The following is a 21321-nucleotide window of genomic DNA, read 5'->3' on the forward strand; positions in this document are numbered from 1 at the left end:
AAAACTTTCTAACTGTGAGAACAGTAGGACAGTGGAACAGACTGCCTAGGGAGGTCATGGAAGCTCCTTCACCGGAGGTTTTCAAAAGGAGGCTGGATAGCCACCGGTCTTGGGTGGTCTAGACACAACAAATCCTGCATCTTGGCAGGAAGTTAGACTAGATAACCCCTTGTTGTCCCTTCTAACCCTATGGGTCTATTATTCTAAATATTGGCATTAAATATCACTCCTACCTCCATTGCTCAGAAATGCTCCTGAAGTGCTCTCAATCCTCTGAGGATGGTTAAGAAGAAGGGGTGGGGGGGACCATACAATTACTTTACACTTCAGCTATTAGGACCCAATGACAGCAACATCAATGTTGATGCCTAAAGAAGCTGGTGAGAACATAGGGAAGCACACCTGACACTCCAAAAAAATGCTTTGGAGCCATTTAGAGGGCAATTTAAACTGATCAAGGAAGACCTGTAGACCATTATCATAGACGTCAGATGATATTTAATCAAAACAGCTGGTGGACAAGAAGAGGGATTAGTAATGCTGTGCAGGGAGCTTACAGTAACACAGAGACAAGAAAAATAATTTGTCAACATTTACAAACCAGAATTTAGGTACTTAAATCTGTATTTAGGAACCTCAATAAGTGGTCTGTTTTGCAAAGATGCCAACATCCAGCAGCTCTCATAAAGGCCCTTCCTGGGAATAAGTTTTGAGAAGATTGCGGTGAGACAATTCTATAATATCTGAATACTTCATGCTTCTGTGTCCACAATGAATCTGGGTTCAGACCTGTGTATGATATGAACATTGCACTAGTTCTGTTGGTTAATGTTGTGCTAATGATAGATGAAAGTCAGGTTGCCACTTTGATTTTGTCAGACTGATCAGCTAATATTTGGAACCGTTAACACTATGATATTTGTCCAGTCATTAGCCTCTGTGATAGTTTTCATTTTGCTCCTCCTTTCAGCAATAAGGGAGGAGCGAATAGATTATTTATCCTCTAAAAAGAAATATTGGATTGATCGCTTGAGAAGTTTGTGATTTTTGTCCCCCTTATGTGAGAAATTGTGGACCTTTGTCTCTGGAGATGTCTGAAGAGAGCAGGAGTCACCCACGAGTGACTTGACTTCTTCCGAGCAGAGAGATCCCAGAGGGTAGGACTGAATGATTACAGTTTTGCTATGGGGGCTCTGTCTTTCTGTAAGACTATAGCTTGCTCCGATGCACATTCAATGGAGAATGTAAAATGGAGATAAAACATTTTATTATTGATTCTAATACCGTACTTATACATGTGCAGAAGTATGATTCTGTTTTTTGAAACCTGAAAATATCTGTAGTGAAGAGTTTGTGGGCTAAATTTTGCTCTCATTTATTTTTTGGCAAAAAACATACTCTACTAGATACACATACTGCTTTGACAATTGCTGATATCCTCACTTATTGAATAAATAATTCTTTTGAAAAAAGTCCATATTAGACATAAAATAATTAGGTGCATTAATGACTGGAACTGGGCACATACCATGAAACATTTTCTGTAAATAATGCTACCATGAATATGATTTTGCCCTGCTCAGCTTTGGCCCTTTTTTGAATTTGTTTAATATAGACATTGGCATGATCCAGTTGTAGTCATGATCATGGAAAGTACATTTTAATTTAGATATGCAAATATTTGTTCTTGGTTTATTTTATATATGTTGGGATTTTTGTCAACACAATGGTGGGAATAGATTTACAAAAGCCCGCAGCAGATCTTTGGCAAAGAAGTAGTCGAATGAACTAGATAAGAAGCTAACCAAATCCTTTGTAACTAAGACTATGCACACATGTGCTGTTGTATTTTATCAGTGACTGGTGATGATAGAAAATTACAGGTTACTATACACACACACTGTAATTAATATATTTTATATGGACATATGGCACTGATTAACACCCTTCACAACTTGCACAGATCAGCAGCTGCTTTGTGTCAACATAAGAGAAGATTAAATTTAAATGAGTTTGCATCCAGCCAACATATAATATAATAGCCTAAAGTTAAGCTTGTGCATAAGTGAGTGGAGGATCCATGTCTTACTGAACAACAGCGGAAATACATTAAATGACATCACATGCCTGCATGTGGAGGGGAATTAAGGCATTTAATTGCACAATAAATATGGTTTTAGTCATCAGTGGTGTTTAGTGATATGCACTTACTTTAATTGTATCACATAATAAAGTACTGCATGTCTGTCACTTCCTGTTTCTCTTAACACTGGTGTTGACTGAACTGCTGTCATTCAAGCATCCAAATCCCATCTGATGCTGTGAGTGGACTCTGGTTGGTAATATCTTTTCCTTCCTAAACTCAGGTTTACATTTTAGATTCTCTTTTGGAGGCAAAATATCTGATAAATTGTACCTCAGTCACTTGGTTTGTCTCACATTCGTAGATGGCTTTTGACAGGTCCTTAGATGGAGTTATGGTGAATGATTGTAACATTTCCTCAGAAGGAATGAGGAGAATTGACATTGCAACTCCTCTGGTCTATATATTTTGTGGGGGAGACAAGATTGTTGGAATGAGGGACAATAGACGGAAAGTTTCCGCAGGGTAGATCTGTTCCTTTTCATAGATTGAGACATTACTTAAAAGTTATTGTAAGATGTACTATTTACCGTACTTTACAAAAAGTGCGTGACCCAAAAGAATATTCATCTGAACTGAGCATGATACTTTAAATTGATATAGGCGAGTATTTTGAGTTCCTAATATAGCATTCAACAGTGGGTTCTTTTTGTGCTGTTTTCAATCAAACCTAACTTTCAGTCTTCCAACTTGCGTTGACGTGCCACTTCTCTGTTTGTTTACAGCATGTTTATTTTTGTAAAATTCTGTGGTACTTTTGACTCCTCAACAAAGTGAGGGATTGGTATCACTGCATAGACTCAGGGAGAGTGATTGCAGGCTATATTAAAGTCATGCTTTTTAAGCACATTTGCTATTCTGGTCATATTATAAATATGTCTTTTATTGGGAGATGTGATTACTATAGGGGCCAAGTAGTATGGAGGTTTTATGATGTATTCTTGACAAATTTATCAAAAAAAAATTAATTTGAGAAATGTATAAACCTGGAAATAATGGTTTATAGTAGTATGTTAGTATGTTAGTAGTATGCCATCAACTCTTTGTGGCAGGGACCATGTCTTCCTATATGTTTGGTCAAAGTCCAGTACAATAGGCTCCTGATCCACAATATATTATTAAGTAATAATCAAATAACAAACGTATAGATATGGCCATAATCTGACTGGCATGAATGCATTCCTTGACATATTTTTAATCCTTACTTTTATTGTGTTTCTGTGTTTAACAAAACGTAAGACACTAACTTACATAACACCTGTCCTGGGTATAAAGCAATTTAACTGCTTTGTAGTGCTGAAGGTATAACAGTTGTGATAGACCCAGGCCAGTGGGGTACAGCAGAGTAGCCCTATTGGGATCCAGGAAGTGGGCGGGCAAAGCTCGCCCACCGCTAAAGGATCCCCCCCCAGCCTAAGGGGGAGATCCACAGGACCTGGAGGCCAAAAAATTACGGGGGACAACTAATGAAAAACAGGGACGGGAGTGCGGTCAAAGGGTCAAAAGAAGGGAACCGGACGGGGACACCGAGCAGAGAACCCCAGACAGCGCCCACTGCTCCTCAAAGGCCTCAAGGGAGTCGGTGGACGCCGCCCAGAGGAACTCTGCCTGGAGGCGTGAACGGACGGAGGATCGGAAATAGGCCCCGCAGTCGCAGGAGACTCCATCGGCCAACCTCCTCACCCTGGTTTTATAGATGGCCACTTTAGCCAGGGCCAGGAGGAGGTTGACCAGGAGGTCCCGCGACTTAGTGGGGCCACGGACAGGGAGTGCGTAGATAAGAAGGTGAGGAGAAAAGTGCAACCAAAACTTTAATAAAATATCGGTGAGGAGCCGGAATAGGGGCTGCAACCTGGCGCACTCCAGATAGACGTGCGCCAGGGTTTCCCTCACGCCACAAAAGGGGCAGGTGTCCGGGATTGGGGTAAACCGCGCCAAGTACACGCCCGTGCTCACGGCCCCGTGGAGGAGCCGCCAACTGATATCCCCGGCAGGCCGCGGGACTAAGGTGGAATAGAGGCTGGCCCACCGGGGCTCCTCACCCTCTAGAGATGGCAGGAGGTCCCGCCACTTTGTGTCAGGGCGGGACGCGAGGGTGAGGACATGAAGGGTGTACAGCAGAGTAGTCCTATTGGGATCCAGGAAGTGGGCGGGCAAAGCTCGCCCACCGCTAAAGGATCCCCCCCCAGCCTAAGGGGGAGATCCACAGGACCTGGAGGCCAAAAAATTACGGGGGACAACTAATGAAAAACAGGGACGGGAGTGCGGTCAAAGGGTCAAAAGAAGGGAACCGGACGGGGACACCGAGCAGAGAACCCCAGACAGCGCCCACTGCTCCTCAAAGGCCTCAAGGGAGTCGGTGGACGCCGCCCAGAGGAACTCTGCCTGGAGGCGTGAACGGACGGAGGATCGGAAATAGGCCCCGCAGTCGCAGGAGACTCCATCGGCCAACCTCCTCACCCTGGTTTTATAGATGGCCACTTTAGCCAGGGCCAGGAGGAGGTTGACCAGGAGGTCCCGCGACTTAGTGGGGCCACGGACAGGGAGTGCGTAGATAAGAAGGTGAGGAGAAAAGTGCAACCAAAACTTTAATAAAATATCGGTGAGGAGCCGGAATAGGGGCTGCAACCTGGCGCACTCCAGATAGACGTGCGCCAGGGTTTCCCTCACGCCGCAAAAGGGGCAGGTGTCCGGGATTGGGGTAAACCGCGCCAAGTACACGCCCGTGCTCACGGCCCCGTGGAGGAGCCGCCAACTGATATCCCCGGCGGGCCGCGGGACTAAGGTGGAATAGAGGCTGGCCCACCGGGGCTCCTCACCCTCTAGAGATGGCAGGAGGTCCCGCCACTTTGTGTCAGGGCGGGACGCGAGGGTGAGGACATGAAGGGTGTACAGCAGAGTAGTAGAAGGCAGAAATACTGGCCATTGGATAAGCAGTTTTCTGTTCCCTGACTGACCAGAGCAGGGGCTGCTCCAGGCTAATGAGAACACCTGACTCCGATTAACCTGCAAATAGTCAGGTGAGGCCATTAAGCTAATGTGACCACCTGACTCTAATTAAGGCGCCTCTGATAATATAAAAGGGCTCACTCCAGTCCGGCAGAGAGGAGGTAGAGGTGAGGAAGTGTGGCTGAAGGACTGGTTAATGAAGACACTCTCAAGTAATCGGTAAGGGTGAAGAAGGGAGAAGCAGGAGAGCTGTGGGGAAGTGGCCCAGGGAAATGTAGCAACTCTGGCAGTAAAAGGTTGGCTGCCAACAGCTGCTACTATTAGGGTCCCTGAGCCGGAACCCAGAGTAGAGGGTGCGCCTGGGTTCCCCCAACCCACCACTACAGAAATACCTCCTGGGAGGGGAAAACAGGCCCCTGTCAGGACAGGAGGCTAAACTGTTTTGTCATGAGGCTGTAGTAGCAACAGAGACTGTGGGAATTCTCTCACCAACCTCCATTGCTGGCTTATGATGAAAAGGGCTCAGTGGACTGTATCCCTAGCCCTAGAGAGAGAAGGGCTATGTGGAGGGTTGCCGTGAGCCTCTGAAGCTAGCATAAACCACCTGGAACCGTGGGACCCACAGGGACAAGGTCGGAGCTCTGCCACGCAGTGTTTCACATAGGACCTGATCCATCTTCTATTGCAGGCAAAGGGAGTGTTTCAATAAGAGTTGGATAGGGCCATAAATTCAAATTAATCATGACAGAGACTGAAGTAGGGCCTGCCCCCAACTGAATTCAATATTACTGTGCTTGTGAGTAAGAATTGGCAGGCAAAATAGTGCTTCCCCCCCCCCATTTTCCAACACGAATTTCACACTCTTTATATACACGAGAGAGTTGGAATAAATGTTACAAAGCCAAGATGTATGTTGGTAGAAATGTTATTAACAGATACATTTTTTTTCACAGAAACAAGATGTGGTGGTTTATTGCATTAGCCTATCTAATACAAGTTGTTACAAGCTCAGAAGAACTCATCAAGAAGAAAAGAAACATGAATCCTGAAACGTTTATGAATATTGTAAGTCAAGTATTTGTGAAAATGTTAACTATAATGGAGCATAATAATTAGACACAGGCCTGAAAATTCAGATTCAGGTTGAGGGCCGCATTTCAAATTTTCAACCACGACATTTGGGAATGTCTTGTTTTGGGATTTAGAAAGGCTCATTAAAGACATCCACCAAGTGACCGAATTGAAAACCTTGGATCCAAGTTTAGGTCCATATTTAATATTGATAATGTTTCATTAACAAGTTTTCTCTTTAACTTTTTCCCTTCCCCCACTATACTATATCTTCCCCACTATACCTTCAGTCTGTTTTTCCAAAAGGGCCTTCCAATTTATCTGTATTGAAGGATAGATCAGGGGAAGTATGAAGTGTGCATATGAGTAAGTCCACTATAAATGGGAGTGATCTCTTATATTCAGTTCCATACATTTCCTTGTTCCCGGGCAGAAAATTCTTTGCACCTCTCGTCTCTTCTCATATGTCATGGTTCCCTATTTTGAGACCGGATCTGAGCCAGCAATAATAAGTCTACATAATAGTTATGCTCAAACACTTTTTTTTTTTTTTTGGACAACCTTTGGGAAGTGATTGCTTGATGTATGTATGTTAAGGGATTATTAAATAGATTATTATGATTTAAAGTATGAAGCATAAGATGGATCTTTACAAGAGATAAATTGTAAGAAAATATGGAGCTGAACAGATGGAGACTTTGCACAGGGAGTGAATTTCAAGGAGGGAGTGAAGCAGAGAAAGGATGTTTGGTGTGTTTCTGTGGTATTGTAAACACTTTATAACCTTACTTTTAGAAAGAACTTTATTATGAATCCTCTCATATCGTGGAGCCAACCATTTTCTGAGATGTAAAGATATATAATTATTATAGGACAAAGCAAATCTAAGAGAGTCTAAAGTTTGGTTTAATTGAAACTCCCCAGTGGAGTGGATTTTAGTAGCTACAGCTATCAGAAGGCAAGGACAATCGCTGTCAGAGAATTACACAAGAGCATGCTGGATTCCTGCACCTCTTGTGTTTTCCTGCAGTGCTGGCCCTTCAGGTTAGGCAAGATGGAGTTCGCCTACCTTGTTTTGGCTCAGGTATATTGCAATCATTATCTGCAGATGTAAATTGGCTCAGAAAGATTTAGCATGTCAATTTTGCTACCAATGTTCAGTTGAGTTGTCAGCAGACACCATTGCTTATAATCTTCTGGTTCTTACAAGTTCCTAAAGCTGGCATTTTTCCAGAATGCTCTGCACAAACCTACTCGTCACATACGAGGATGAAGTGTTTATATGATTAAATACTCAGGGTCTGGGTTCCAGACCCTATCTCCACTCCATGTGCTTAATTACCTTTCTGTTTGGGTTCATGTTGCAGTCCTGGCAAGCTCCCCCAGCTGGACACTCACAAGGCTGTTGTGTTTGAGCCTCTCGCACTGGGCCCATGTGCTTTAAGTGTCTCCTAGTCCGAGTAGTCTGTAACACTGTCTCTTTTCTTGGCCTCTCTGGCATGCTTCCTGGGCACAGGCTCCTTGTTTGTTACCCCGTCACCAGTGCTAATATCCAGATTCCCCCATACTTTAAGATCATCCTATCCCTGAGCTCCAAGTTTGTGGCAACTCTGTGTTTACAGTGAAACAAACAGATGCACAGATTTCTCAAAAGATTCCAAAAACCAATAACTCTTTACTTTAGCTAGCACAAGAAATATACAGAGCTAGACAAAACTATAAGAATCCTGTACACATTTTCCTGCCTCAATTTCCTCAGCACTCTTGAGCATTCTTTGAGCTTAGGGCAGAGTACACTAAGGAGTCCAGGATACCATCTCCTGCACATGGCTTTTCCTCCAAATTATGGAGTCTCTCCTCTTCTCTGCACACAGTTTCCTTATTCCTTTGTCAGGGATCAGGCTCATCAGGTGATCAATGTCCCACCAGATGATCTATTGTTTAGTTACCTCCTCCCTGGAGTTCAGACTTTGAAAAACTGGTTTGCCCTGGGCAGCAATCATCTGTTTGCTAAAGGTGCTCCATTTGAATGGAGGATCATCAAAGTTGAGTGGCCTACCATTGTTCCTGATCAGAGAGATAGGCGACAACCCTGACAGCTGATGGTGGCTGGTACACATTCAATGATACAGCAATTTCATAAAATCAACCAGAATTCTTAAGTTGTACATACGCAAATTCTCCAAATCATCACAGATCTAAAGTTACTTTTTATTATATTTTTCTTGTTTAATAGTCATTGATGCTTTTTATGCCCAAATAAATTTGTTAGTCTCTAAGGTGCCACAAGGACTCCTTGTTGTTATTCCAATTAAAACTATTTTCAAATAATAGATTCCTGAATATTTATTCCCTTCCGACTAATGCCATTGCATTTGGATGTGTGAAGGAAGAACATGGAAATGTTTACATTCTTTGTGGAGAAATTTTCTAAGCTTTTCCACGACTAATCCAGCCTTCTTAGCACCTCCTTGTTCAGATAACTGGGCTGGAAATCTCAGGAGAACAAGCTCTCTGGGAATATTTTCAATACTTCCTGGTTTGGGCCAGGTTAAGAATAAAATTCTCTCACTGTTTTAGGCTTTGTTCCATATCCCAGTTGAAACTAATTAAGTGCAGGAACTCATAAAAGTTAAACAAACACTCATGCTAACACTTCCTCGTGGGGAAATGCCCTCTTTCCTGCAACAGATAATTAAAAATCTGATACCTGTAAACAATCTTAGACATTTATTTTAATTCCCTCAGAGTCAGTTGATCTGGTTTGAAGGATATCCCAGTGAGGAGTATGAAGTTCTGACTGAGGATGGCTATTATTTGAGAATAAACAGAATTCCTTATGGCAGAGAAAAACCTACAGACAAAGGTATGGCTCCATTTTGCTTGATGCAAAAAACCCCAAATAACACTCATCCAAAATAAAAAAAAAAAAAAAAACCAACCCACCAATCCAAGTAAATAAATATATATATATATATATATATTGGAGGCATGTTTAATATCTGTGGAAAAATCCTGAATCTAAATATTAGACTGAAAACCAATCAATCAAGTCTTTACAAATTTCTATATGTTCATGATTTTTTCTGAACAAAACGGGGTGTGGAAAATTGAGAATGATTAGGTCATGGTTTTTGACATTAGCAATGACATAAGTTTGAGAACAGGAGAGGCTGGATGTCTGTTGGCTGAGTTGCACAGTGATTTTTTTTTTTTCCCTATAAATTTGTGACTTTTGTATATTTTGTTCTGTTTGGTGGTTGTTATGTCAAGCAACCAGCCTTAGTTATGAGCAACTAAAAACAGGGATTTAGTATGGAAATACTTAGGAAATCTTTAACTACAGATTTTAGCAGCATTACAGCTAATTATACATGTATATGTATGGAATACTAATGACAGCCGTAGCTAAAATTCCCTAAACATTTCCATTCTAAACCCCTCTTTACCGTTGCTTTTAACTATAGCTAATTATTTGTCATGGGGTATCATACTTGTGGGTGTGCTCTGATTTAAAGGTTTTATCAGCATGTGTTTGGGATGAGTGAAATACAGTATGTCATTTTGCCATGTTACTTTACCAAACCTGTATTTCTGTATTCCATTTATTTAGGTCCAAAGCCAGCTGTGCTTCTCCAGCATGGATTGTTTGGTCAAGGTAGCAACTGGGTCGAAAATTTGGCCAATAACAGCCTGGGCTTCATGCTAGCAGATGCTGGCTATGATGTTTGGATAGGAAATAGCAGAGGCACAACCTGGTCTCAAAGACACCAGAAATTTTCAGTTGCCCAAGAGGAATTTTGGGATTTCAGGTAGGATGAACTGGAGAGAAAGTAGTGAAAGTGGCAAACTCTTTTGCTTGTTGGCAATTCTGTATGTGTGGTGATCCATGTTTCTCTTAATTCATGTGAACTTCAATTTGTGTGGTTTGTGCACAGCAACGGTGCTCATACAGGATTTAGATCTGTAATTTGGCTCCATTGTCAAGGCATTGGGAGGCCAACAGTTTAAATCAGCAGAGAACCTCCTCCTGCACCCCTTACTCACATCATTAATGCCACTGATTTTCAGTAGCACTAGGACTGAAAGATGTAGCACAGAGTTAAACAGAACCCTCTGTGTGGTAGAAACCTTTGCATTGAAACGTTTCTTTGTCAGGGCCATTAGTCACCTACAGAAATATAATGTGCTGTTAGATATGTTTAGTTCATTAAATATCACAAAGAATCTTTCCCTCCCTGCAATCCTATCCAGTGGCCAAGGGCAGTCAGTCCCTGAGCACAAAGCAGAACAGGGATTGCTCTCACCTTGCACTGGGGGATAGAGTTTGTCCCAAAGAGAATAAGGAGGAGCATGGAACTGGCCCTACCCTCTTCCATTTGCACCAGTCCAGAGTGGGCAAGGTGAACTATGGGGAGCAGGCAGCACCATGCTAAACGGGCAACTGCACATTCCCTTTCACATGCGGAAGCTCAGGCATGAAATGCATGGAATACAGGTTTCAGGCAATGTTATCAAGCTTTCCAACTGGCTGCTGCCTCCCCTTTGGGCATTATTTAACTATAGCTGAGCCATTTCCTAACAAGCTGCTTGTTAGTTATTTACTGGAACTGGGTCTAATTATTAGAATACCTTTTAAAGGACATTACCATTTTCCTTTAGCACAGAAGCAGAATTAAAAGAGCATTGGGCTAATATTAATTCAAATATCATGGCTTGGCCAACAGAGCAGTCTTATCTTTCCTAGGTTTGTAAACACACTCAATATTGAAAAATAAATAAGGCATCTGTATTATGTAGAGAGACAAAGACTCAAACTCGAGGCTGGCAAACCTAAGCTGGGCTGGATCTCTGAATAGTCGGGTCTGTCAGATAACAGCTCAATGGTTCACCAGTGTTGCATTCAAATGTATGTGGGCAGGATTTGCTGGCCAGATTCTCTCCTTAGCCAGAGCGCCACTCGCTGCAAAGCTGGGTACAGCTCCCTGATTCTGAGAGCAAGCCGTGCTAATTTTCAGATGCTGCTGAGTAGCTCAAGGCTGCAGAACTCATATAGTATCTTTAATGGACCCTTTACCAATGAGGGGGTTGAGGGAAGGATGGAGTAGTAGCCAGAGGCACAGCTCCAGGTCCCACGCAGTTGCACTCAGCAGAGAGCTTCCCTAAACAATGGGAATTTTCTCCTGGAAATTTACCCCCAAATTCCAGCCCCTTTATGTCACCTTAGTGGTGCATAGGAGCCATAACTTACTTGAGAATCTGGCCCTATAACTTCATTATGTGGTTAACGTCATATTTTTATATTGCAGTTTTCATGAAATGGGCAAATATGACCTTCAAGCTATGATAAACTTTATTCTGCAGGAAACTGGACAGAAGCAACTGTATTATGTTGGCTACTCCCAGGGCAGCACTATGGGTATGCTAGCAGAATTTGATGCATTTGCATTGTACTTTTCTCTCTCTTAAGTAAGAGAGGCTTTCTCTGGGCTATTATTAACTCTTTCATATGTTTATAAGCAGAAAATTGCAGAGACAATTCCCATTTTTGTTTAACATTGTGCAAGTACTTTATATAGGGCTAAGTCCAGGATTCCTTTCTCAGTTTTCAGTCAGACCTGATTCAGGTAAACGTCCCACTGAAACCATGGAGCCTGTGATGTAATCAGAGACGGCCAACAGATTCCTAGAACAACCAAAGAGGTTTTGGTGACCACCAAAGGTTCCTCTCTTGTTAAACGTCCTCTTGCTGTTACAAACGGAATATTTGACTATACTTCAGCCTGAAATATCTTTCATTGCTGAAGGGACATGGATACCCCCTAAAATTAACCAAGGGACTCTGCACCAAATTCATGGTTTTTGTTTTCAAGTGAAATGCATGGTGCTCCCTTCTTCCATACTAATGGATAGTCTAACCCAAGTGTGAAAATGAGCTTATTGTTCCAACTCAGGCCTATCAAGTGTGATGGGGCAAGGCCAGACGGCTATAGTAAAGTAGTGGGAGACAGATATATTAGCCACAGACTAAACAAATCCCTGTTACCAGGATAAGCAAGTGGCAGCTGCTCCAGATCAATTAAGACACCTGGGGCCAATTAAGATCTTTCCAGAAGGCAGCTAGGTTGATTGGGACACCTGAAGCCAATCAGGGGCTGGCTGAAACTAGTTAAAAGCCTCCCAGTTAGTCAGGTGGGACCATGTGTCAGGAGTTGTAGGAGGAAGCCGTACCATGGGAGATACTGAGCAATACAAACCATATCAGGCACAAGGAAGGAGGCCCTGAGGTAAGGGTGAAGTAGATATTGAGGAAGGCAAGGGGGAAGACTGCTGTGGGGAAGTGGCCCAGGGAATTGTACATGTCCTGTTTCCAAAAGGTCCGCTACCATGGCTAATACTATTAGGGTCCCTGGGCTGGAGCCCGGAGTAGAGGGCGGGCCCAGGCTCCCCTCCCCCACCCCCATCTCCCCCCAAATTAATAACTGAGTCTGGGAGACAACAGAGACTGTGCAAGGGAGAGTAGCTTCTCCTCACCTCCCTTGCTGGCTTATGATGAAAATGGCTCAGTAGGCTGTGACCTTTGCCTCTAGAGAGAGAAGGGCTATGTGGAGGGTCACAGTGAGCCTCTGAGCTAGCAAAATCCACCAGGAAGTGCGGGACCCACGGAAACAAGGACAGAGCTTTGTCACACAAGTTATCATATTCTCTGTTAGCAATAGGGACAAAAGACTATTCTTTTAGTCTCAATAACTGATAATCGAGAGAGCTGTTTCTTGGCAATAGGCATTAAAGAGGTCTATATCAGGACTATATTTGACCACAGAAATAAAGAAATCTCCTTTTAACATCTCTTCTGTGAAAGTGATATAAAAGTTAAACAGACAGGTCATGAACAAATATCCCTGCTAACGCCTCTGAAATGATGATGACTTTGTTACAGTTCCCATTTCTGCCTGTTCTTATTCTGGGCTAAATTGCATCATTCAGCACAGTCACAGCACTCTTATGTCAGTCCCTGGCTAAACTATTTTATGACATCACCTGTCCTGATTCGTAGTCAAGGGCCATCCCAAACTGCATGCAAATTCCCTCATTCTGTATTAGAATTGATTTCTTCTAAACCAAATACTACATGCTGGGTCCTGATGAACCCTCTGGTGGAGTTTTCAAACAAATGCCTGTAAGTATTCAGTTGTTGTTTGTAAGATTTCTGTAATTATTCTCTTTCACTTTCTCAGCGTTCATAGGATTTTCCTCCATGCCACAGCTGGCACAGAAAGTCAAAATGTTTTTTGCCTTGGCTCCTGCTGTCACCACTGGACACACCAAAAGCCCTATGGCAAAAATGTTGTTAATGCCTGAAGGAGCATTACAGGTATGAGATTTCTCTGTATTTTATTACGCTACTGAGTTACTGGTCTTTAAAAAGAGGCATTGTACCTGAACAGGAGTTCCGCGCGATCAGATAATACAAAAGGAAATATGCTGTAAACAGTTTAGATTGTCACTGGAATATTAATTCCGTCACAGAGCGTGTATGTTCAGTAGCGTTTGTGGTGGTTTGGTTGATTAAACATATGCCTTCATAACACTCTCAGTATGTGCAAAGTGTCAGACTTAACATCCCTGTTCAGTGTCTTATCTGTTGAATTCGTGACTTCAGTATGTTTAAATTAGCCATTTTAATGCTGTGTTCAAGTATTTTTTTTAATTTATCTGAATGTGAATTTTCCAGCTTCATGTTCAGCTTATTGTATTGATACCATTCGGATGCATATGACTTTGAGGTATCTGTACAAGTCAGGGGTAGAGGGTGGGAAATACAATTCTGCCTTCTTGCCTTGAATGAATGAAAATTCCATGAGGTATGCATGTATTAACTGTGATGTTTGTGGAATACACAGTTGATGGAGGCACAATTGTGGTCCTAGTAGCTACATGAAAACCTCAAGGAAGTCAGTTAAAGGTATGATCTGGATCAGGCCTGGACCGTGATAAGGGAACTATACAAAATACACTTAGAAGGTTCACTGTAAATAATGCCCTTTCATTTTCACAGGATATTCTTGGCAAAAAAGACTTCCGCTGGTGGGGTAAGACTATGAGGGAGCTTGCTGCCACAATGTGCTGCTATGAATTACCTAATAGACTTTGTGCCAATATATTTTTCTTTGCGGGTGGATTCAATGAGAAAAACCTAAATATGGTATGTGTGTATATCTATATCAACCATATTTTAGTGATGATGAACTGAAAAAGTTAGCTTGATTTTAAACAGCATTTGTGCCAAATATGCAATTATTTAATTTGGAATGAGTAAAGCAGGGTCCTTTAATTGTTGTAGAGTTTTGCTAGGGACTTTCTAACATGATGAGAATGGAGAAAGCAAATGCCTCAATAATGCAGGTGGTGATAAGCAGTTTAACTGGGAATCTCTGTAGCCTACAATTGGCTTAGAAGTTTGGCTAATGTGTTACCTGTCTTTTTCTCAATAAAGCAACGTAAATGTTTAATATGGCATTAAAATATCACGGTCAAATTTGGAGTTTATAGCCTACAGTCCCAGGCCCTGACTTACATAACAGCAGTGTCACAGAAGCCCCAGGGTGGGTGGGTGCAGGTGCATGCTATGGCCAGAGCAGTTATGTAGGGTGGGTCACAATGCTCGCTTTTCAGTGCTATGGGTAGGCCGTCTGCCTTGGTTTCCAGTGGGACAGGTGGGCAGGAGACAAGCTGTTGGAGCCACTGCCCCCAAAACATTACTCGGGAGAACATACTGTAGCACAGTGTAGTGGCTTAGTGGCCATAGATGGGTTATGCTAAAGTCCTAATGACTATCTGTCCATTTGAGGAGGTGATGTGTGTGAATTCCATTCCTCAACCTAACCTCCCCTACACTAGAATGCAGCCCGATAAGGAAAATCTGCAGTTCCCTAACAGGCACCTGTTGCCAACTGATACTTAGCAATAATATTAAGTTGTCTGTAGGCTTAACAGGCCAAAGATAAAAGTAAAGTCTGCAGGCAGCACTGCAAGGTACTCACTGTCACACAGTCACACTTTGCAAAGCTATGTTGACATGGAATATTTAATCTTCTCTCTGGGGGAAATGTTGAGAGTCCAATGGTAATCCATTTGCCAGAGGTGTCATTTACATGGCAATCTGGAGTTCCCTGAATAAAAAAATGAAATGGAAATTTATGCCTCGTGTGAGCTGGTATCTTGCTCAACCTGCTCTGAAACAAAGTCCCATGCAATACATAGTCAAAGACTTGCACCCTTCCAGGGGCGGGTTAAGGTTGGTTCTTAGCACAGAAATTAAGGACAGGAAACAAAGTTCAGCCCAGCTTTCTACTCAGACTTGGCTGTTCCTAGATGAGGCTGCTTAAGCAACACCCCTGACTCCTCTCTTCATAGAGAGCAACTCCCACTTCCTTTATATTCAGGTGGTCTGACAATCCACCTAGCTCAATGGATCAATAGAATCCCCCAAGATCTACACATGGTAAAAGCATGAGGTAGTTCAGGCAAATATTGCAAGCCTGTTTTTTATCTAGCACTCAGAACCATAACTCAGACAGAATTAAACCAAACCTTACAATAGGTTCATATTGTAAGCATATTGAGAGCTTAATATTTTAGATGTTTTCTTACTACTTTTGGCAGAACTGTCATTAAGTAATTGATTTAAAAATTAACAGATAGGAGAGGGAATTATATTTCTGAAAATATTGCAGTTTTTCTGGGTATCCAACTTGCTCCAGTTTGGGTGATTTGTAATGCTGTAGTTACTGAACTGAATGGTGTTTTGTTATGTAGAATCTGCCTTTCTCCCATTTCATTTAGAAAACACATGATATCCTAAAATTGTTTTCTTGCAGAGTCGAATGGATGTGTACACAGGCCGCTTTCCAGATGAAACGTCTGCTAAAAACTTACTGCACTGGGCCCAGGTAAAGCTTCTGAAATCTTTCAATATTCTGTGATTTATGCTCTCTGATCATAGTTAAAACCTGATTTATTCAGAACAGACAGGTATTTATTTATCAATGAGATTTTAATATAGTGACATAATCCTTTGAGTTCCATCTTTGACGTTGTTGGTTACTGAGAGTTTTCAGTGTGAAAGGACAGGCATGTAGGAAAGCTATGAATATTAAGATTGTAAAGTCACACACTCAAAAGTTAGGAAATTCCAGAATCAAGTTTGCTCAGGCAACTTTAATTAAGCCCCCTTGTGCATAGATATTATGATATAGTCTTTAATTACATGATCACAAGCTATTTTTTTCCACAGGGCCCTGCCTCATTCAGTGCACAGGATGGACATGGTTCAGGAAACCTAGACATTTTCCAATAAACGCCAACTGGTTTAACTGAAATTTGCCAAACGAATTTAGCCTGAACTAGATGCCCAGCCTGAAAAACTTCAGCCTAAATTAAAGTTTGGCAAACTGAAAACAGGGTCTTATAATGAAAAGTGCCAGGTGATCTTAACTATAGGGGTTGCTGCTCATCTCAGTGACGAACACCAGTATAGAAAGCAGTTCTGAAAAGGAAAATTATAATTTAAGACTATTGTGTCAAGAAAGAGAGAGAGTGAAAAACTCATGGGCTATGTAATACCAAAATCTGTCAATAAAAAGTTCTTAAAAAGCACCCCTTGTGCACAACGTTAATGATGAAGTTAACAAAAAGGAAAAACTTGTTTGTTAGCAGATACAGATTAAAAATTACTCGTCGCCAATGAAAAGTGAGAAGTGATTTTATTTTTTTTATGCTCAAAATGTGCTGTTGTAGATGCAAAGGGTTAAATTCTGATCCTATTGAAGTCAATGAGTATTTTGCCAAAATTTCATCCAAAATGTCTAAAGTCCTGCATAATGTAATATAATTGATTCATGATAGTTTAAGACAGAACAGCACACTGATATGCAAAGGCATGTGGATAATTTGTTGTCTAATTTTACACTTTCTTTTCTTCTTTTTGCTAGGCAGTTAAATCAGGAGAATTCAAATATTTTGACTATGGCAGTGAGAACAAGGCTAAGTACAACCAGGTAGAGAGAGATGATTTTTATTGAAAACTAAGTGATCTTTTAAAAATAAGAATGATCCCCTGCCTTCCCACACTCAGTCACAACACATCCCCAATCTGTTACAGCATTGGACTACAGGAAAACTAGCATTAGTTTATGGACTTTTGGGGTGTATTTAATATGGGTTTCATCCATTTGAAAAACTTAATTATACTGTCTCCTTTTGCTCCTCATTTCATCTCCTCCATCATTTGTTCATTTCCTCTCTTTCCCCAGGCTTCTCTGCACCTGCTCATCTGGTCGACTTCTTCTTCACTTTCTGTGTTCACTGCTGCTTTGTCCTCACCTTCCATGCATAAGGTCATTGTTACTTGGCCCTTGTCTCCTCCTGTACGTGCTCCTCCGCTTCTCGGTCTTCCTCTCTCCCTGCACAGCTTCCAGCTTCCTTTCTTCCCCACTGCCTTGTATATGTTCCAGTTCCCTTCCTGCACGTTCTCCTGATCCTGGTTCCCTGCCATGTGTTTCCTTTCTCCTCTGATCTCTGATGCATACTGCCTGCTTCCCTTCTCTGCTGGCTGTTTGTCTCCAGCTGGGTGGGTCTTGGCTCTTCTCCCACTGGCAACTTCTTTCCAGCAGCAAGTCTGTGAGAACAGTTCCTTTTCCTCCTACTACTCCCATGTAGCGCTGATCCCTAGTGAGGAAACTAGGCAGGCTTAACCTGCTGATTTCCAGTGACCCTAATGGGCACCCAGACGCTATGTTACAAAGATGAATTGGGACACATGTAGAAGGCAGCTCTTTACGGAGCAACAGCAGGTGCTGTGTAGACTATTGACCACGGTTTGAGAGCTGCTGTCCCAAAACACTGATCATCTCAGATGAATCTGGCAATTTTGCACAGCAGTCAAATGGTTAATCAATGATTTTTGTTTAAAAATTAAGACAGGGTCTGAGACTTACATTTTTGTCTTTCAGTCTGTCCCTCCCTTCTATAAGATAGAAGATATGACTGTGCCCACTGCAGTATGGTCCGGTGGAGAAGACTGGATGGTAGACCCAAAGGATATTGACATGTTACTCCCTCAAATTACTAACCTAGTTTACCACAAGAATATTTCTGACTGGAACCACTGGGATTTCACCTGGGGTCTTGATGCAGCCAAGCGTGTGTACAGTGAAATTATTGCATTGATGGGAAAGTATCCATAAAACCACACAGCATTGTTTGAGAATTAATTAGTTAATTTAGATTTATTGAAATCTACTTTCTGTATGTGTGGCAATAGGAGACTTTTCTAGTTGCTATTTTTTGAGTCAATCATGGTGCTTGTAAATGGATTGGGGGATTACTGTGAAAGGATTTAATATGTACTTTTTTTTTTTTTGGTCGTGGTACCAATTTTTCCCCATCTTCCTGGTGAAATTCAGCAACCGGGATTCTGTTACTCAGAAAACTGAACTATATTTCTCAAAGGAAACACTTCTGAAACCAAAACTAAAATCCTATAGTGCACATTACAGCTGTGAGCCAGAATATGCATGCATGCCTTAAATCTTTTAGCACAGTCCATCATTAGATGTTAAACTAATGAGGACATTTCTCTGGTCCAGTTAAAATACTAGAGAACTTTCCCATGTTACATACTAAAAATGTTTTTAATTTGGTAATCAATAATGCAGCCTTTCATATGTAGTTAAGACAGTCTATGTTAGTTTTACTTTGACCGTTTATTTTGTATAGATACACGTGAATATACACAATAATAAGATAGCAAAAGCATGACAGGAAAAATACACACATCAAAGGATATCCTTGAATTGAAAGGCTTGTAAAAAAAGATAGAATCACACTCGAAGAGATGTATGGGGGCGGGAGGGAGGGGGGATCAATGTCTGAATCTAAAACATTTGTGTACAATTTAGAGCATAAAGTTATATTTCTTTCTCATGTAAATTATATTTTTACTTCCAAAAATTGCTCCCACACCTCCCAACATTTTGCCAGGTCACGAAGCTCTCAGTCTATCAGCTTCACATAACCCTATTTCTCCTTTACACTGAAATCAGTCTTCTGATATTGGTCAATATGGATTCCATCCACCTTGTCACAGAGAACATAGCTAATGCAATCTAGTTCTTTTGTTTGTGAGAGATTCTTAATTTCAGTAAGGGTATTATGTGGATGAACTGAGGTACTGCTCTTTCCCCAACTAGTTCCATTCTGTGTGGCATCTGATTCCGGGTAAGATACTTTCACTTGCATATCCACACAATATCCCCAATATCAGAACAATCGTCTTCAGAAAAGGCACCTTTTAGCAATCTGCTTGGAATCCAGTGCATTTGTTTGAACTGAACTAAGTATTGCTTAATTCTCAAACTGAATTTACAGGTGTTGGAAAATTCTGTCCCTGAGTTTGCTAGTGAAAGAAACATTAAAAGCCCTTTTCTAGCTACATTTCAGAGAAATTAGTAGTGACATTGGGTATTTTCACTGTTAAAATTATATGCCTCTGAAATTGTTTGCATTTTCTTAGGATTTTTCTATAACTGTTGAAAAAGAGGTATTGATTTTGGATGAGGTTCTATAGTACTTATGTGGCAAGGAAATGGTGAATTTTGAAGTATATACAATCATAGTATAAAAGGATGTTGTACATAGCCAAACAAAAAAGGGTGATATCACAGGGGCAAAACCTGCTTTCTGAGGAACGCTGGAAGGAATACCATGTGAGGCAGAATCAATTTGCTGTTTTTAATCTATGTCTATAGGTAGCAATATAACCCAAACTGGTATGTGGAAGAAACTCAAAAGTAGGTTGCTCTGATTAAAAATGTTAAATATCCAGGATACTAATACAAACAATATTCTCAATAATTATTTTAGTTCTTGTTGTTAGTACACTCATTCACTACAAAGAAATGTATTTTAAAAATGTAACAGCGGAGTTCTTTCATACTCACTCTTGCTCTTCTTGTAAATGAAAAATAAAGAGGGAAAACAATTCTTCTACAAAAGTTCCTTTTCTGCTTTTTAAAACTTATATTTCTTATGTCCTCAATGCCAAATCCTGAGTGTTGTTGGCATCTGTACCTCCTGTTGGGAACTGCAGGTGCCAGCATCTGGGAATATACAAAGGTCACATCAAAGGTGAAAAATAGGTTACTTTATCACAGTAACTGTGGTTCTTTGAGCATTTTACCTCTGCTTATTCATATTACCTGCCCATCCAGGGACACTGTATTTTGTGAATATTCCCTTATTCAAAATGGCTTATTTTCAATGGGGTTGACACCACACCACCCTAAGTCACATTCTCCATCATTTCCTAACAGTACTTACATGTGGAAGTAAGGCTGTCCCTAGTAAAGGTGGCCACCAATTCCCATTATTTGAAGTGAAATTCATTAAGGGTCTATACAAGGAACTATAAGGAGGCAGGAATGTCTGGTGCAGTAGGTCATTGAAGAGGTTCAGGAGGAAATAGGGGGCATTGAAGGCTGAAAAGCTGAAGGAAGAGAATGATGGGGAGAAGAGAATAAGGAGGGGTAGAGAAGGAAAGTGTGAAAGGTAGGATACTGGAAAGGAGGAAAAATATGGTGGACAGATTATGGAGGCATGAAGGCAAAATGTGACACAGCATCTTCTCCTGTTGAGGTTGTGTTTTTCTCTACAGTTCTGTCTTCAATAACTGCCCATGATTTTCTGGACAATGTATTACAGGTAAACAGCTTGGGAGGGCCAGAGTGGTTTGCAAAGTGAAACCCTACTGCTTAAATATATGGTGCTGGTGGTCTGACACTCCAGCAATTTCCAAGTGGTCCACGGAAAAAAAAATTTGAGAACCACTGCTTTAGAACATAACCTTATGCATGGAAAAATTGTTTGGACAATTTTGATAAGATCAGTCTAATCCTGCCAGAATTCCAGGATTCACTACATGAGTTGAAGGGCCTTTGCAATCTCAAGGCCAAAAAATGATGCTTTGTAAAACTCTGCTTCAGTATATGCTGACTGCTACAGGTAAGATCTCAGATGCAATGGTAAGGTGAAATTTACAAATGCTATGTTTAAAAATGGGAGACCATTTCAATTTTTTGGGAAGAAAGAGTTGCGAC

At 41.3% G+C, this 21321-nt stretch overlaps 1 protein-coding gene across 2 annotated transcripts; it reads left to right on the top strand.

The window, feature by feature from the left end:
• Nucleotides 1-498: 498 nt before the first annotated feature.
• On the top strand, nt 499-20184 carry LOC102940565 (lipase member M). Of its 2 annotated transcripts, none has more exons than XM_043552051.1 (10): nt 499-723; nt 6046-6157; nt 8912-9029; nt 9777-9975; nt 11473-11582; nt 13402-13538; nt 14223-14369; nt 16045-16116; nt 17158-17223; nt 18178-20184. In XM_043552051.1, the coding sequence occupies exons 2-10, from the start codon at nt 6053-6055 to the stop codon at nt 18409-18411; spliced, it is 1188 nt and encodes a 395-aa protein (XP_043407986.1). In that variant the 5' UTR covers nt 499-723; nt 6046-6052; the 3' UTR covers nt 18412-20184. The 2 variants fall into 2 exon arrangements, with proteins under 2 accessions (XP_043407986.1, XP_027689522.1); XM_027833721.3 differs by lacking the exon at nt 499-723 and adding an exon at nt 5254-5311.
• Nucleotides 20185-21321: the final 1137 nt, after the last annotated feature.

The sequence above is a fragment of the Chelonia mydas genome, chromosome 7, assembly GCF_015237465.2.
Source record: "Chelonia mydas isolate rCheMyd1 chromosome 7, rCheMyd1.pri.v2, whole genome shotgun sequence".
Lineage (NCBI taxonomy): Eukaryota > Metazoa > Chordata > Testudines > Cheloniidae > Chelonia > Chelonia mydas.

What these genes read in the sequence shown, in the direction of transcription:
- LOC102940565 (XM_027833721.3), top strand. Translation starts at nt 5,289, where the DNA reads ATGAAGACACTCTCAAGTAATCG. An exon ending in AAGACACTCTCAAGTAATCG is followed by an intron (nt 5,312 to 6,045) that starts GTAAGGGTGAAG and finishes TTTTTTTCACAG; the next exon opens with AAACAAGATGTGGTGGTTTA. An exon ending in TGCCTGAAGGAGCATTACAG is followed by an intron (nt 13,539 to 14,222) that starts GTATGAGATTTC and finishes TCATTTTCACAG; the next exon opens with GATATTCTTGGCAAAAAAGA.